This window comes from Perca fluviatilis, chromosome 5 (genome assembly GCF_010015445.1).
Source record: "Perca fluviatilis chromosome 5, GENO_Pfluv_1.0, whole genome shotgun sequence".
Classification (NCBI taxonomy): Eukaryota; Metazoa; Chordata; class Actinopteri; order Perciformes; family Percidae; genus Perca; species Perca fluviatilis.
In genome coordinates, this window is record NC_053116.1 from 30,411,230 (window position 1) to 30,428,737 (window position 17,508).

The following is a 17,508-nucleotide window of genomic DNA, read 5'->3' on the forward strand; positions in this document are numbered from 1 at the left end:
TCTCTATTTTTCAACATGGCCGGCCAGCGCCTCTGCTGGGGCGAGTTGACACAGCGCGGCCTAACCTGAAGTAATCCCCTCCGAGCCCTGAAGCAGTGCCATTAGAATACCACACTAATTAAAATAGAAAAGTTACACGACGGCTGGCAGGAGAGGATACAGGCTGAGGTGACACCCAGAATGTAAAGTCCTCTCAACCGGCGTCATGGTACAGAAACATAGCTGAATGCGCACTAGCACAAAGCAGAATCCTTGATGAGAAAGAATTATTCATGTTTTACTGTTTCTCCTGACTTTTCCCCACTGCCACAGCAGACCACTCACTGCACCTGCTCAGCCACTAAAACAATGCCTCGGCTACTGCGCTAATGTGTTTGCCACTACAGATTCATTCAACTGTCAAGCTAATTTTCACGTACTGTACAAATAGCTCTGTTTAAACCCAGCGACTTTGGTGTATTCTGGACCTGCCTGACAGAAACACTGATACATGCATGAAAAATATGTATTTAAGTGTCTGGGAGAAGACCAGGGAGAGAAAAAGAGCTGGAACAGGCTTGTGAACACCATCCCACAAGCCTTAGTTGTGACAGGCTGCCATTTCAAAGCTTCTGCCTGCAACCAAGAGAGAGGAAAAGACAGCTTTTTAACTGTGTCATACAATTTTTACACTTAGGGAGTTTTGTCTTGGTTTTTTTTCTTCTAACACCCTCTCCAGTTAATAAATCAGGAAGAAATTTTGCCCCCCAGAGGTAGAGGGTGATAAAAAATTAGTTTTGGAGGGGAATTTTCTTTCATCTTTTTATGAAACAAAGAGAATGGGAGACTAAGGCGTTATCGGAGGCTGCAGTTGTGTTTTAGGAGCCTGTCCTCGGGAAGGGGGCTGTTGAACTTTTATGGAGGCCAAGGTTGTACAGCAAAGCTCGGATCACAAGCTTACGACTGAAAAGACATCACAGGGAATCAATTGTTTTTTAAAGCTGTACCAAATTAAGCAGCATTGAAAAACTTACATATTTATGTGGCACCTCCAAGCTCTTTTGAAGTAGCAGCTACTTGGCAGCAAAACAGAAATTCATAGCTGCTTTCCTCCTTTCCTAATCTGAAAAACCCATCAAAATGCGAGAGACTGTGTCCATGGTCGAGGTCTGAAAAGATTTGTTTAATTACAGCCAAAACTAAGTGAGGAGGTAGAGAAAAAAAAGAATCCACTTGCAATTTTAATAGCTACACCTCAGTTGCTATCATCATTTGGAAAAGATGGTCCATAGAATTGTATCTTTAGATGTTCAGGTGACATCGATCCTCATCAAATGTACCCCTCCCAGCGCCTCAATCAGAGTAAAACAAGCTAATTGCCTCCGTCTGTGTTATCAGTTGATCTTTTACCCCAGCATCAGAGGCACTACTGAACGATTCTGAGCTGATAAATGAATCATGGGGCTCCAAGCACCACAAGCCGCCCCCCTGTGATGCCATCTAATCCCATAATGGTCACAATAATGATGGAGTCATGGGTGGCATCATTACAAGGGTCAGTTTCCATGACAGCACCCCCCAACCCTCTTAACAAAAAGCTAAAATAAAAGGTAGACTAGACAAGGAAGGAGTTTGCTTGACTTTGGGTGTAAAATGCACCTCTTTGAGAGCTTCTAATCAGAAATTATTTGATGCCTCTGTTTGCTTTTTCCCACTAATCTGCAGACACACCCCATTCAGCTGAAACCCCTTTCTCAATGAAGTTCCGCTGTTAGGCCGGCCTTGCTTATTCACACAGAAGCAAACAAAGGTGGCATAATGCCGCCCCAGTGTGTGATTTCAAAAAAGCATTCCGGGAGCAAAAGAGGCGTAACATGTAACGCAACAGCATCAGTGTCTTAGTGTGTGTGAGCCAGTCCGCGCCGTTTAATCAACCACGCGGACCCGACCCGACCCAGAAACCGCCAACTTTATGCATTATAGTAGCACAATTGTCAGTAGAGGGAAGGGCAGAGACGGCCGCAGCAACAGCTTTGTCCCTTAATGCTGTTTTCGTAACTTTCACACAGAGAGCGAGGCAGCTTAAAGGTGCAACAGCCCCGCCTTATACAGGCTGTATGAAAGGGGCTTGAGTGATCCGTCCCTCATGCGTGAAGCTTCCCAAATGAAAATCACTATGGAGCCCGGCTATAGTCTCTTGCTTACTTTAGATATCGGAGTGTATACCATCCTACCTTAAGGCTGACACTTTTAACCATCAAGCCAAGCCCTCAACATTGACGCACGCACGCACGCACACACACACACTGGCACCCTGTCTCAGTATACACAATGCCATGTAATATTTTCATTGACACATGAAGCTGTAAAAACTTGATCGAATCATGATGGGAGGCTGTGATGAAGAAATGTTTTTAGCTTTTTTTTTCAGGTTTCCTCTACCTCATGATCAGGTTATACTGTATCAGCCCAGCCTCCATCCAACTGCCGCTACCGAGAATCATACGTACAAAACCCAGTCCTAATGAAGTCTGAAGTTTTAATGAAGTCATGCTGGAGCTAGTGCATGAGAGAGAGAGACTGAAGCAGACACCTCTCTGTGATGTTCACATTTCATATCTGCCTCTGCCCAGGAGCTTGCCTTTTGTGAATTATTAAGCAGAGGGCTCTTTCTTCTCTTCGCCTGTTTTCTCTTTCTCCGTTCTCTACATTTTCTCTCTCTCACACACTCTCTTCCTCTTTTTTTTCTCACTCCTCCATGTCAGTTCAACTGGCTTTGGCGAAAGCGGTGGCTCTCACTGAGATGCAAATGGCAGCCTTTGAAGGGGCACACTGGGAACGTCAATTAATCCAGGCGTTTGGTCGCCTGGAAAGAAAAAAAAGGCTTTGCAACCATTGTTCGTAGGCTGTTTCATCTCTATTGTGCTACAGGGCCATGTTTTTATCCGCTGTCCTCATGCCACTGGATTGGGCGGACTCTTCAAAGATTCAGGATACATGAGAATAGGCACTAAGGCGAGGAAATGACATAGGAAGCTAAGGAAGTAGAGGTGTCACAGACATAGGGCTGTATTGCATACTACATCATATCTCCTTTCCTCCCCAAACCTTTTTCTAACACAAAACCTGCAGTTCCCATGTAGCTATGCTCTAACTTACCTCCCTGTCACCTCGCCCCAGACTTTTCTCCAACCTCTACTTTGTATTCTTCCCATCTACCCAGTTCAGTATATCTCCTCTAACTAAGTTCTCTATCTCTTGGTTGGTCGGCCTTCAGATCTCAGCATACCGAGCCCCTGCCTGGATAAGGTGTGCGAGCATGGGGCGGTGTGCGTGGTCAAGAACAACGAGCCGGTGTGCGAGTGCCCTGAGGCCTGCCCGCAAACGTCCGACCCAGTGTGCGGATCTGACGGCCACAGCTACGGCAGCCCCTGTGAGATGCGAGCGATGGGCTGTGCCCTGCAGAAGACCATTCACATTCAACACAAAGGACCCTGTGGTGAGTGACCACACTACAGTCACATTACACTAAGTAATTGTCATGAAATCACTATAAAATGTGTGAATTATAGCTCACAGGTAGGGAACTATCTGTCCTTGTGAAATATAATTAAGCTCAAATTAATTAATAGTGCTACGTTACCCAAAGGCAAAATTATGATCCACAGATATTAACAATTATCACTTATACAATTATATTCATAGTGACCCCTCGGGCTTCCCTTTTATATCCAACAAAGTAAAAACTATACTAAATACACCAACTGGTCTTTTAAGGAATTTTCTTATCCCTCGTCCATTACTCTTCATCTCTTCCCTCCTGCTCTCCTTCAGCCCTTCTCTACCAACACCAAGACTCCAATCTGCCTGTTTTGACCTTTAAGTAAAGATGCACTTTACTCCTGATAAAAGAGAACGCGGAGCATACTTGTCTTTAATTGGCTACATGAGTCACTTGGCTTTGTCCTGCAGTGTCGGAGTACCAGCTAGTCATTAGTACACCAGCGACAGCAGAGCTTCAAGTGGTAAAAATATCTTCAGATCCACTATGCGGGCACATATGGGCAGATTTCTACTGTTTGTTAAACCCACTTTGTGAATACTCTTGATGGCTAAATGCCATCTTGGAAGGCCAATGGACTCTAATTGGTGATTGAGTATTCTTCCTTGTCTACAATCAAGCCGTTTTGCTTTTCACACACACTGGGCAAAAGCTCAGCGGTTATCAGCCCCTTGCCCTGACTCTCTCAGTTACCTTATTTACTCCGTTTTACTGTTTTACAATAGATTTTCTTCCTGCATATTTTGAAGACCATAACAATGAAAATACGTTTGCCTCTGCGGGTCGAGTTTCTTTGTACGAGCTGGTCTGAATGTTTTGTAAAATGAGAAGTTTCTTTCTGTACTGAGAAAATGATAGGGTTAGTTGTTGGAGAGGCCCTACGCTCCCTCTCTGCTTGCCCGTGTATTGCATCTGTCATTTCCCCCACCCAGCCTTCTGAAAATTGAAATCCAGCGCAAGGATGTATGCCAACAGGAAATGGAGCGAGAGCGGTGTTTGGTCGGTGGGCAGGCGGGCTGACTCAATTTGGTGCGCTGCGCTGCAGGTAGGCGGCAGGTCTGTTGGCCCGGGGTCCCTCTGCGGTAATGAATAGTCTTTATTTTAAAAAGCGAGAAGCAGAGCGAGCTGGCGGAGTGGAGGGCCCTGTCTGTAATCCAGCACTATGGATGGCTCTTGGCTCCCAGAGGAAACAGGCCTGCGTCAGCGCAATGGTGCCATAAAAATGCTGAGGCATTGGCTTGCCAGTCGCGAACCAGCCGAGGAATGATGGCGATGATAATGTGGGTTATTTCTGGGCTGTTTGCACAGCTTTACTGGGCCTCATTCAGCACCATAACATCTGACTGACTTAAGCTATTATCTCACCTAATTATCACAGGCTATTCCCCCCAGTAATATACTATACATGTTTATGGAGCAGAAAGGGGGAGAGAGGAGAAGAACATATGCTGCCTTCAGGTGCTACTGGAAGTGTCGAAATTAAAGGTTAAAGGCATGAGCAACGGAAGAAACTGGTGAATAAAGTGAGATTTTTCTGTGCTATCCAGGTTGTTGACTAACCCCAACCCTTATAGTACAGAAGAGCATACAAAGTAATGAATTAAGTTTACCATTCTGAGCTGATAATTGGCATTACAGTTTTTTTCGATTGCTAAACGACAGTGGGCACAACTGGAGTCACATGTGCAAAACTCAAACTACAGTCTGCACTACCTACAGTCACCTGAGCTAAACAGTTCACATCACCTGCAAAACTCATTCAAAGCAACACAACTCTTAACACATGGCTCAAACAGTATGCACAGGCCTCACTGAGATAACACACAGTGTCACTCAGAACACACTGAGGGTAAAAACACTAGCATCAAACACCAATACAGAAATTACAAACTTTCTCATCTTTACAGTTTGAACGATTAGAGTAACTTGACACTACTCAACAGTTTATTTAAGGAAAAAATATAGATTGTATAGCATACCAATTTTTACATAAGGTAAACAAGAAGGAATGAAAATCAGCAGTTTTCTTCAATAAAGTATTTTGTCTCTAGTAATTTATGGAATTACTGGGGGAAAAAACTAAAGGTACATAACAGTACCAAAGAATAGTGTGACTAATCCTGCCTCTCTCCAGCATCATGTGGCAAGTTTTCTTCATCACATTGGATGTCTGCATCATCTCTAAATACAAATGAATGTGGTGTTTCTATTGCTTTCACCTCCATTACTTTCTGAAAAACAGTAAGAATGCAGTTTTACTATTGTAAAGATATTGTGTTTTTCACTTTTTTTTTATAGCTGTGTACATAACCTCAGACATCTTACCTGGACATATTGGTATCTTTGCTCTTTTACCCGTTTCAGTACAGTGTATGATTGTTTCATTCTTATTTGGTGTTTGTATACAAAAAAAGGCTTTCTGAGCTTTCTCTGTATAAATACCATATATGTTCACTAACTAGTCTAAAACAAGACACCTGCTTAGGCTTTCAGCTAAAATTGCAATCAGCAGTGTTTGATAGGCACCAGACTGAAATCTATTTTGTTTTGAATGTGTGGTTAACAGTTTTGACAGCAGTGTGTTAGCATTTGAACAAAGTGCTGTAAATCTACAGTGTTGTGCACGTTGTGGTTAAAGTCATGGGATAAGTGTGTAGAGTTTTGAAAACTGTGTTCAAGCAATGAAAAACGAGCTAGAGTTTGGTCCACATGAACTGCTGCTGTGCAGACTGTAGTTAGAGTTTTGCACATGTGACTCCAGTTGTGCCCACTGTCGTTTAGCAATCGAAAAAAACTGTAAATCTCTTCATTTGTTGCTTTAATGTTTCGTCAAAACTTGAATTATATGCCACATTTTCATCTTCATATTCATTTTGCAACATTAAGTAGGTCTTTATGTGGTGTGATTTCCAAAATAGCCATTTTTTTTTTCTTTATTGTTTACTGGCTCTGTTTTGTTATTTCCACCCAAATGCTCTATAATGCGTATGTTGTCAGATTTATGGCTTCCAGACTCAAAAGTAGGAGCTTAAGGGAGGCAGGTGAGGGCAGCAATAGTTTAAGAGGCTGCCACAATAGAAAATAACTGGGCATACGTGCTTTACTGTGTGTGTGTGTGTGTGTGTGTGTGTGTGTGTGTGTGTGTGTGTGTGTGTGTGTGTGTGTGTGTGTGTGTGTGTGTGTGTGTGTGTGTGGCTACAGCCTCTCATGGGCCCAGCCCATAATTTCATTTCCTTTCCTGCGGGCTTGAAAAATAGCAGTTATCTATATGGCTCAGGTGCAACCCGATACGAGTGACATTTGTTATTATTCCAAGATTTTTCCTCCTGCATTTGAGTGGCGGGCGACCTTGTAAGGTGGGCTGGCAGAGGTGTGCTCAGTTAATAGACCCCCCAGCTGGATATCAGTCGTCTCAGAGAAAGGCTCATTCATACGGCTTTACCCAAACAGATGATAGCAGAGGTGCCGGAATCATTTAAGAAAAGGAAACAAATTCTCCTTTTTTTCTCCCACAGGTTTTTGAATTGATATACACAGTTGAGTAAGAAATATAGGTCACACCAGCAGCATGAGAGGGGTCTGAGAGAGACGGTGAATGGAGGGCAGAGGAAAGAGGGAGGGGAAAGTAATAAATGCAGGGTGGGAAGGAGATGGAGGTAAATAAGATGAGGAGGAGCAGAGAAAGTGGGGGGCAGAGTTAATAGCGTACCGACCAGGCAGGCATCGACAGGGGAGTTGTTATCACCCAGGCATGTTTGCAAGCCTTCAAAACTCTAACCAGCCTACATCTTTCTGCTTAATCCTGAGAGTAATACTCCGCCCAAACCCCCTCAACAGCTATTCATTTTTTCCCCCAGTGAGGATATCAACAAAACGCCACAAAGCTGGAGGGACTTTAGGGTTTTTTTCACCTCAATGTCTCAATCCTTCATGCTTTCAAGGCCACTTTTATACCAACCTGCCCCTTTTTCTCACTGTCACTTCCAAAACCACAAATACAACAAGAGAAGCTGTCACAGTACAAGAACAAACATCAGCAGTTCCCAACTTTAGGTCCAGGGGACTTCAGGGCGACCTTGACTAAATTCCCGCAGGTCCTCAGCAAGAGGAAAAAGTTTGCTTTGATAGTTGACATGGCAGGAAATACAGGGAAGGTTGGTATTATGAGGACATTCCACATTAATGTAAAGCATCTTTGTATTATCCTGTCATTAGTCTCACATTGCCAGACCTTCCTCAACAGCGCTGTGGAGGATGATCTGGCTAGTCCGCGCAGCAATCCGGGATGGGAGAAAAACGTGCTCTTGTGTATTGGCATTTCTTTAAACCAATCACAATCGTCTTGGGCGGCGCTAAGCACCGGACGGAGCCACGGTGCCGCTGCAAAATAGCCTCGGGAAGGAACTTGTTTTGGTGGAACACGTGCACGTTCTAAGGTTGTTTTAGTCGTGCAACAGAAAACTCAGATTGGACAGATTGGTTGGAAACTGCAGTCTGGATTTACCCTGCAGAGATCTGAGGAGCAGTTAACCATAGGAGTTTAGAATTCCAACACAAAGAAAGCGGAAGGTAACATGACAACCCGAAAATGGGCATCCGAAAAGAGTGACATCCGGCGGAATTTCCGGCAGAACAAGAGCAATTTTTCTGGCTGAAGAGGTTCTTGCATCGGTGGACATGAAAGTGAATTTGAATGAGATGAGACTTAAAGAAACTGTCGTAATGCCTAGCCTGCCAGAATCTTCACTTTAAAGTCTGAACCTTTTAAGGTTGGGAAGTCTACTTTGAGAGAAAGAAATATACAGTTTTTTACTGAAACTCAGAATTAGTGATGACAGACTTGGGGATGGATGAATCTGAGATGACAGAAAGTCGACATCTTAACATTACAAGTAATAGCAACAATTCTCCCTCTGCTTCTGGCTTTGAACTGAAGCTCCCCTCCTTTTCTGTCTGTTTTGCGATACGTGTTGTCTGGAGGATCAGGCACTGTGGAGAGCCAGGTGCGAGGGGCAGGTGCTGATAAAGAAGCGAGTCTGCTATCAGGACACAGGGCCCGATAAAGGACAACACTCACCACCGCCACTTCCTGATTTATAGCTGCTGCAACCAGAGAGGAGCCATGACCACAGCAACCACCGTTTTTATATTTTATGTTCATTTAGTTTTGTCACAGAAAACCAGAGCTATTATAAAGCCTCTCTTTATCTTTTGCAGCCAAAACCTCCAAACCAACATCTGATCATTGACAAAAGATTATTATTTAGCCTGAGTCATTGATTATTAGACTTAAAGTACATGGCCAAAAGTATATGAGTACCCCAACATTACACTCATTTGTGATTGTTAAACGCCTGCATTAATATGCAGCTACAGTGTAACATCCTCCACTCTTCTGGGGAGGCCTTCCACATGGTTTTGGAACCTGGCTGCAGGGATTTGCTCCCCTCCAGCAAACAAGAGCATTAGTGAGGTCTGCCACTGATGCTGAGGCCTGGCTTGCATTCGGTGTTCCAGTTAATCCCGAAAGTGTTGGATGGCTCTGTGCAGGCCAGCTCAGTGCTTCCACACCAAACTTGCAAAACCATTCCATGACTTTCTGCACAGAGGCATTGTCATGCTGAAAGAAGAAAGAGTCCCCTTAATTGGAATTAAGGTGACTAGCCCAAACCAGCCCCAGACTAAAAGTACACAGCGGTTGAACGGACACATTGATCCTGCATGCTCTGCTCATGTCATATTTTAGGTATGGCTTCAAAGAAATTTGCCGTCTACTAATAAACAATATATTGCCCCTACAGGCAATATTCTGTTCTGTATTGCCATGTCCAGTTCACAATCAAGGCTGTCAGTCCAAGAAGGGAGTGGATGCCAGCACTAGATAGAGAGATGAAGGAAATGAAAGACTCTTATGAGCAATAAACAGAATAATAATAATGTGGAATGTTCCAGCGGCCAGTCTCGCCTCTCTCAATTAGTGCTAAATCAGCAGCGGTTATTAGCCTGCCCCTAATTGAATGTGAGAGCGAGCTGTGCTAATGCAATCCTCCAGGTGTAATTGGTGTCAGAGGGAGAGGCACATCTATTGCAAGCCCCGTCTGTATACGAGGCCTCGCGTTTGCCTTCTCATTTGTTTCCTGTCTTGTGGCTTCTTCTTAGGAGTAGCTTCAGTCCTGACTCTACCCTCCCTTATAATCCTGATTGATGGAGTGCTGCAGAGATGGTTCTTCTTCTTGCAGACTCCTATTTTTGCACAAGAATGTCTGAAATGCGTTATGTTCAGTTATTTAATTTCAGCCTTATCCTCCTCCTCAGAATTGTACTGATCTGCACAGGTCTATCTGTGGAGAGTTTTTTTTATTTCATGGCTGGGGTTTTAGCTCTCACACATGCATATGTACCATGACACCTTTTAACAGACAGGTGTGTGCCTTTTCAAAGTATTTCAAATCAATTGAATCTGCCTCAAGAGGACTGAATTTTTAAACAGAATCTACACTCAGTATGGAAACTTTGCATCTCTAGCACTTCTAGTATCTGTGCTGCTGCACTGCATCATTAAGCACTACACCAGCTGTCAGCAGCACAGCTTGTCAGGAAAAGACAACAACTCATCTTTACCAATTAATTGTTAAATGGCTGTTGTTCACACTATGAATGTTAAAATCACTGGAAATCTATGAGTAAATATATGATTACTGCATCTGTAAATAGCATCTGAGAACTATCTTTGAGCCGCAATAACATTCTTGATAGAAGCTGCGTTAATATTGAACAAAAAGTGTATAAATGTTAATGGTGTGCCTATAGCAATTTAGTTTGTTAATATGTACAATAAAAATAATACAATATTGAAATGCATTGCTGTAAGGTATTGCGTGATGCGGACCCAGGCGCGGCCACAGAGCAGACGAGGCAATTAGAGGTTGTGGGCTGATCCAGGCAGGTCCAAGCCGGGCTTGAGAGCAGGGGCAGGCAGGCTTGAGCCGAGGAAATCTTCGTCCCAAAAATCTAAACTCCGGGCAGCATAAAACTCGAAGCTTGGGGATTTTGAAATGAAGGAAACAGAATGCCAACATTAGCTCAACAAGCTGAAGAGAGAAAACACACACACACACACACACATGCTAGAGACTGGTAATGCACTCGAGAGTTATTGGCCGACTTGTACTCTACCACGTGAAGGCAGTTAATAATCTGACTATAGGAAGCTCTGCCCGAAACCACACCCACACAAGCACACATAGGAAGGGGGAAACAAACAAAAGGGAATAAAAAAAAATAATAATAATAAAAAAACTGGGTGCCACAGCACTGGCTGTAACATACTGCAATGTGTTTGCAGATTAATGACTTGCAATACATTTGATCCGATTTATTTAAGTCTTCCAAAATATGTAAAGTGTAAAAGGGACTTCCAGGTCCAGGGTATTCATTAGCGTCGACTTGTAAAAAAAATATCTGAAACACACACACTGAGCCTTTGCCTTCTTCCTTATCTCCATCTAGATGAGTCTTGTGCCAATTGCTCTTTCGGGGCAATCTGCGATGCCCAGAGCGGGCAGTGTGTGTGTGCATCGGAGTGTGTGGAGTCCAACCAGCCTGTGTGTGGCAGCGATGGCAGCACCTACAACAGCGAGTGTGAGCTGCACGTGCGGGCCTGCACACAACAGATGGACCTCCGAGTGGTCAGCCAGGGAGAGTGCAGTAAGTAATGCATACATTTATACTGTGTGTGTGTGTGTGATACTTTTTTTGTTAACAGCAAATTAAGAATATGAAGGATTCTTGACATAAGCATGAATTCCGGGTGATCTGAGTTTAAGTAAAATGCGTGATATTCTTTTACTCTAGGTCTTAATTACATGTGGATATGAAAAATAAAAGGCCGACAGAAAACCTCATATAGCCGCAGGCACTTCATATTCTAACACTTGGACAGATGGAGAATCTCTAAGGAAACATGTATATGTCTGTTTTAAGAGAGGGAAATATAACAAGAGGAAGTGACATGCATGGAAATTAGGACAAGAGCAATCTCATTTAAGTGTATATAATCCAAAGATGCATTTTAAGGTCTGGTGTGAATGAAATCCATCAAACCAACTCCATGAATTTTTCCTTTTTTGTTTTTGCACTGACCCATCGTGCACCGATTTAGAAACATGTGGCAGCACTGTCTGTGCCTGGGGTGCCCGGTGTGTCCAGAATAAGTGTGAGTGCCCACAGTGCTCAGGCGAGGCCTTCTCCCCAGTGTGTGGAAGTGATGGCACCACCTATAACAATGAGTGTGAACTCCGCACGTCCACCTGCATGCAGAAGAGGAGAATTGATGTGGCGAAGCCCGGCAGCTGTGATGAAGGTAGGAAAATTGACTTTGAAAGGTGTGATTATGTTAACCAATCGGCCATTGAAATGGTGTAATCGTCTTTATCAACTGACCTGTGGTACCGTATCCAGTCATCTGTGGATTTTCATAATGGTTGCAAATGCCACCAGCAGCATGCCAACCGGCTAACTTGGCAAAAAGATGAAGGGAAAGTCATACTGCGTGTCGATCAACAAAACTAATTACAGGGACAGAAATTACTTCTGGGTGATTGAGTTCAGGTCAGCTGTATATTTTTATGCTTTGGTTGTCTTTTTTTTGCATCGCTTATACTTAAAGGTCCCATGACATGGTGCTCTTTGGATGCTTTTATATAGACCTTAGTGGTCCCCTAATACTGTATCTGAAGTCTCTTTCCCATAATTCAGCCTTGGTGCAGAATTACAGCCACTAGAGCCAGTCCCAGAATGAGCTTTCCTTAGTATGTGCCATTTCTGTGTCTGAGGAGGAGAGAGGGGGGGGGCAAGGTGGAGGGTGGGGGTGTGGCCTTGACCAACTGCCACTTTGCTTATACTTTATTTCTCCTTCTACCGCTTAAAAAGTTATTTATTTACTTCTCCTGCAGATAGGCTCATATTTGTTTGTAATCAACCCTATTTGATTATATCTGATCATATCTTAGTAAGAAGCCTCCCTGTTTTCTTGTCTGCTTTTTCTCTTATTTGATGCAGGTGCAGTTCGTTGTTTATGATCTAGGATCTTCCCCCATTGTACTTGTTGTCTCAATAGATTCAAATTATTGTTGGTCCTACTTGCATTCAGTGTTAAGCTACTGTCAATGAAACTCAACACTTCTTGCACAGATGTTAGAAGCCTTAAAGGCATACAACTTTTTGTCTAGTAGGGTTTAAACGTGAAATATCTGCAGGAAGTGTTAAGTTTCACTGACAGTAGCTTAACACCGAACAAAAGAATAGAAAAGTACAAGTGATTGAAGTATATCAGTGAATGAGAACGGTGGTAGGGTTATCACATGAACATTTTCCTGAATCTACCTTTTTTTCTTTTTTTTTAACCTTTATTTATCCAGGTAAGTCGATTGACAACAAATTCTCATTTGCAATGACGACCTGTCACATTCGCACATTTACACATTCATACCTGGAAGCTGCCCAGTACAAACACAGTCTGATCTGCTGGCCATTGAGCAGCTCCACTGGAGCAGTTGGGGGTAAGGGCCTTGCTCAAGGGCACCTCAGTGGTGGTAATGAGGGAGGGACAAGCGCTGCTCTTTCATTTTCCCCACCCAGATTTTTATCCTACCGGTCTGGGGACTGAACCGGAAACCTCTCTTCTTTAACCTTTAGGCCACCACTGTCTCTATGTGAGCCATAAGCCATCAAAGCAAAGGTCATTTCACTCTGCTTTTATTAGGGGTTTGTGTGGGCTTTTATTTGAGAATTTACAGTACACATTTTACCGAGCCCTTCTATCCAATTATGCTTTTAAGTGTGTGACCGATGGCTCTTAATGTGAGTATCCCGTATTTCTACGCCTGTAGCTCTGTTGTTCCACCACATTCTGAATAAATGAGATCTAATTCACCGTGCAAATCATGTCTTGATCAGCGCTGACAGACCAAGGCAGGATATCAAAAGTCCCTCGCTCGGCCCCGTCTTGGGGACAACTCTGGAGGGAGCAACATGCCAACCTCTGGTTGTCATGCAGATGGCTGCGATGCCATTCCCCCGTGGCGGGTGGGTCGTCACAGTGAAAATAGTCATCCTCTGACAAGGTGTGAAGGGGAACAGATTACACCTGCCAGCAGGAGGGATGGCTGGGGTGAAGAAAAAGAGGGGATGGATGGAGGACAGAGCAAATAAAGATGAGAGGAATCCTCTTCCGTTTTGATTGCTAGCCAGAGGTGTTTCTTTCTTTTCTTTTCTTTTCATTGTCTACCGAATTGGCCCTGGGCCTCTGATTAATGTCCCAGGCGTCCATCTGTGTATCGATTTAACATTATTTAATATTCCATTGGCAAGCTGTACCTTTTTGTATGTGGAGCATGAAGAAATGTGAAACTGTATGCCCGCGATGCAGACTCACTATCACCACACACACACACACACACACACAACACACACACACACACCAACACACACAAAAAAAAAAAAAAAAAAAAAAAAAAAAAAAAAAAAAACTTCACATCTACACACACTGTCCTATTTCTGTTGTCTTCAGGCAGAAATGCTCTCTTCTACCTCCCCAAGGGCATTGCTTTGCTTGTGGTGCCTGATGGCGTATATTCTTTTCTGATTTTATTCTCTCTCCGTTACTTTTTTTCATCATTTGCTCATTTCGATTCAAAGAAAACCATCCGGCTTGTACAATAGAAATGTTCTTCTTTTTTTCGCTCCCCGTCGCTCCCTGCCATCCCACCCACTCGTGTCTCTCTCTCCGTTTTGCACTCTTCTCCATCAAAATTGTGCCTCTCGACAAAAGGGGGACCGATGCTTTCACAGATAGGGGTGGAAATGGGATTGTCTGCAATCGATAAACTTCACCATAGGGGTGAATTCTCCAGCCTCTGTCCCCGCTCTTTTCAGCCCCCTCAAATCTGACCCAGCCCCGCCACATGATGTCTGGTGTGATTGTAAAACCAAGTTGTTGTTTTTCCCATTGAAATATCTGTTTGGGAGCACCTTGGTAGCCGAGTGGTTACAGTGCTTGTCATTTAACGGCAAAGTCTGTGGTAGTGTTCGGCCTTGTGACCTTTGTTGCATGCCATACCTATCTCTCGCTCCCCCATTTCTACACTGTCCTCAAATGTCAAATAAAGGGGAATAAATGCCAAAAAATATATTGTGTGTGTGTATATATATATATATATATATATATATATATATATATATATATATATATATATATGTATGTATGTATGTATGTATGTATATATATATATATATATATATATGTATGTATGTATGTGAGATGCTTCTCTTTAGCTACATATCATAAAGAGGATTTGTTGTTGATATATTTATCCCCACCTAGATGTATGGGTGGTACATTTTGGTAAAACAACAATAATAATAGTAAATTGTATGTATTGCATATTACAGCAGTCTGTCACAATATATAAAACCAAAGACGACTGTATTTTCTGGCTCTATTGTAGACAGCAGCAAAGCTCTACATCACAGGTATGCACAACCCCCCACTTCATACTTCATATCTAAGATAAGCCTGGAGAGGAAGGGAACATATGACTTATTTTCTTACGTAGACCTGACTTAAAAACCATCCTCATTAGTCTTGCTGGGGGGAGGGGGCCACAGAGCATAAAAATGGAAGTTGTTTTCTTCCTCCTTTTGTTTAACAGTAATGAAAAATGACAGTGTTCCCACTGTTGGCCATACAGGGAAATTTATCACCTGTTTAATTTCACACTCGGGTAGGCCTGGCCTCAGCTTCTTTTCTCGACACTGACAAAGTGGCAACTGAGAGCAGTGCATCACCTACGGGGGCCCAGACCCTTTCTAATTGAATAGACGTTTAATAAACAAGATTATGAGTGCAGAATCACACAACGATGCACCGTCCACGCCCCGCTCCTTACAACGCATGTATCAGATCAATAAAGCTCCAAAAGATATGAAAGGGCATGGGGAAAAAAAAGCAAAGTGGGTGGCTTGGTGGTAAAAGAGCTCATCGAGTGAGATCAGCGGATTTTTCCTTCGTGGTCTATCCATCACCGGGCTCGTAACCTTCTGTTGAGGCAACAAAACTTCTTCACTCCTTCTGCCATCTTCAAACACCCCATCCCTCCTCCCCCGCGGGGAGTGACGCTCCATCCCTCTCTATTTCGCGGAAACTTTATTTGGACTAACACGCTGTCACATCCGTCAAGAGCAGGCCGTACGACAGACTGATGGATGGAGGGAAAACAAAGGAACATCCTTCCACAGCCTTTGGCAACGGCCATTGTCATCTTCGATCTTTGCCGTGACACACACCACAGTGAGGAAGGATTTGTTTCAGATGATAGATGTCCAAGTTGTCATTTGCACAGGTCATGTTATAAGAGGTAACACAATGATATCCTGGAGCCACTGATGTAGACACAACTAATCTGGTTGACCTAACGTCTTCAGGCTGCATCTCAGTACACATTTTCTCCTCTCTATCCTCTATTATTGACCCTTATCCTCTTCTTCTTCTTCCTCTGTTTCCTTTTAACAAACACTTCTAGATGGCTTTGACGACGGCATCTCCCCCATCACTTCTTCATTTATTTTTCGCTGTCAAATCCTTGCAATGTTTTTTCCTCTCTGTCTTCCTTGGACATTATTCTCATGCTATTCATTTTCTTTATTCTCACCGCCGCTGAATTCTGTCTTCTTAATAGACCTCTCTTGACTAAATAGACTCCGGTTTCTGACATGATTGAGTAAAAAGGAACGGATGGGCAGTGCAGAGAGAATAGCTGATGCAGCCATCTTAGCTGGGGATGTATTAATTGAAAGGTTCATAGGCAGCACGGGTGGCAGGCGCATCAAAGAGGAAGAGCTAATTAGGACCCCCCCTTTCGCCCCTTCACTTTTATTTATTCCATTCTAATGTCTTACCTCTTTTATTTATTTATCTCGTCTCTGTCAGGGGGGGCCTGAGCAGAATGTGAATTGGCTACTCCTGCATTTCCCTTTTTGTTGGATCCAGCTGAGCTGGCGTGCAGTACACACATACGGGTAGCTTCTAGTTCTTTTGATTCCCTTTTCGGATCTGTTCTGGAGTCAACTGGCTTGTTTTCAGATGACATCTGAAGTACCTTCAGATACCTGCGATAATGTCACTGGCAATCGAAAGGCATTAGCCCGTCACGAAATGTTGTGTTCAACTGGGACTGTGGGTTCCCAATCGATAAGTAACTACAGCAGCAAATTCGAGCAAAGGCATTAGGGTCGGAGGTTCTGCTGCTTTAAAATGGAGACAGAGCGAGTCCTTAACAAGTCCTGGTATTTGTGGGGGACCTGGCCTCTACACAAAGCTCCAGCTCCACTGCTTCCACTGCTAATGAAGTGAAGGCCCCTCCACTGTATCGACCACTTAAAGCTGTCACAGTCCATTGCTTATGACGCATATCAAAGAACAGCCCAGGCTTCGTCTGCCCCTCCCCCTCCCCTGCACTGTGACCTCCTCCGTAATCTACTTTAGAAGATGGGTTATGCTAAGTGGTACTTCCATCATTATGACATTGATTTCACCATTAGAGTTGACGCATCAATACAGAGCCCTAAAAGTAGACAGGAAATAACAAGTTGATTACCTGATGTTTTTTGAGTCTCTCATCCGTACTGGGAGCTTTTAGTTGGACTGAATTTTTTTTTTTTTTTCTTTTTTTTTTTTAATAACAAAGGTGTTTTGAAATGAACTTTCTGCCAGCCCACAGGGTGCCTCTCACTCTGTCTGCCATTCTCTATCTTTCGCGCTGATGCTTTCATTCCCTGCTTTTACACACATTCACCCACTCTCCCTCAGGAGTTCCACTGTAGGTGAAATATGCAACTTCAAAAGCAGGATCCTCCCCCTTTCTTTCTTTGCCTGCACTCTGCAACAGCCCCCAAATTTGTTTTTCACA

General features: G+C 43.5%; 1 protein-coding gene across 1 annotated transcript in view; it reads left to right on the forward strand.

Moving 5' to 3' along the window:
• The window catches only part of agrn (agrin), a 271,923-nt gene that overhangs the window by 196,620 nt on the left and 57,795 nt on the right, over positions 1-17,508 (forward strand). Inside the window, 3 exon segments of the mRNA XM_039799513.1 lie at positions 3,257-3,478; positions 11,051-11,248; positions 11,703-11,903. Of these exon segments, the coding sequence (XP_039655447.1) occupies positions 3,257-3,478; positions 11,051-11,248; positions 11,703-11,903 (621 nt within the window).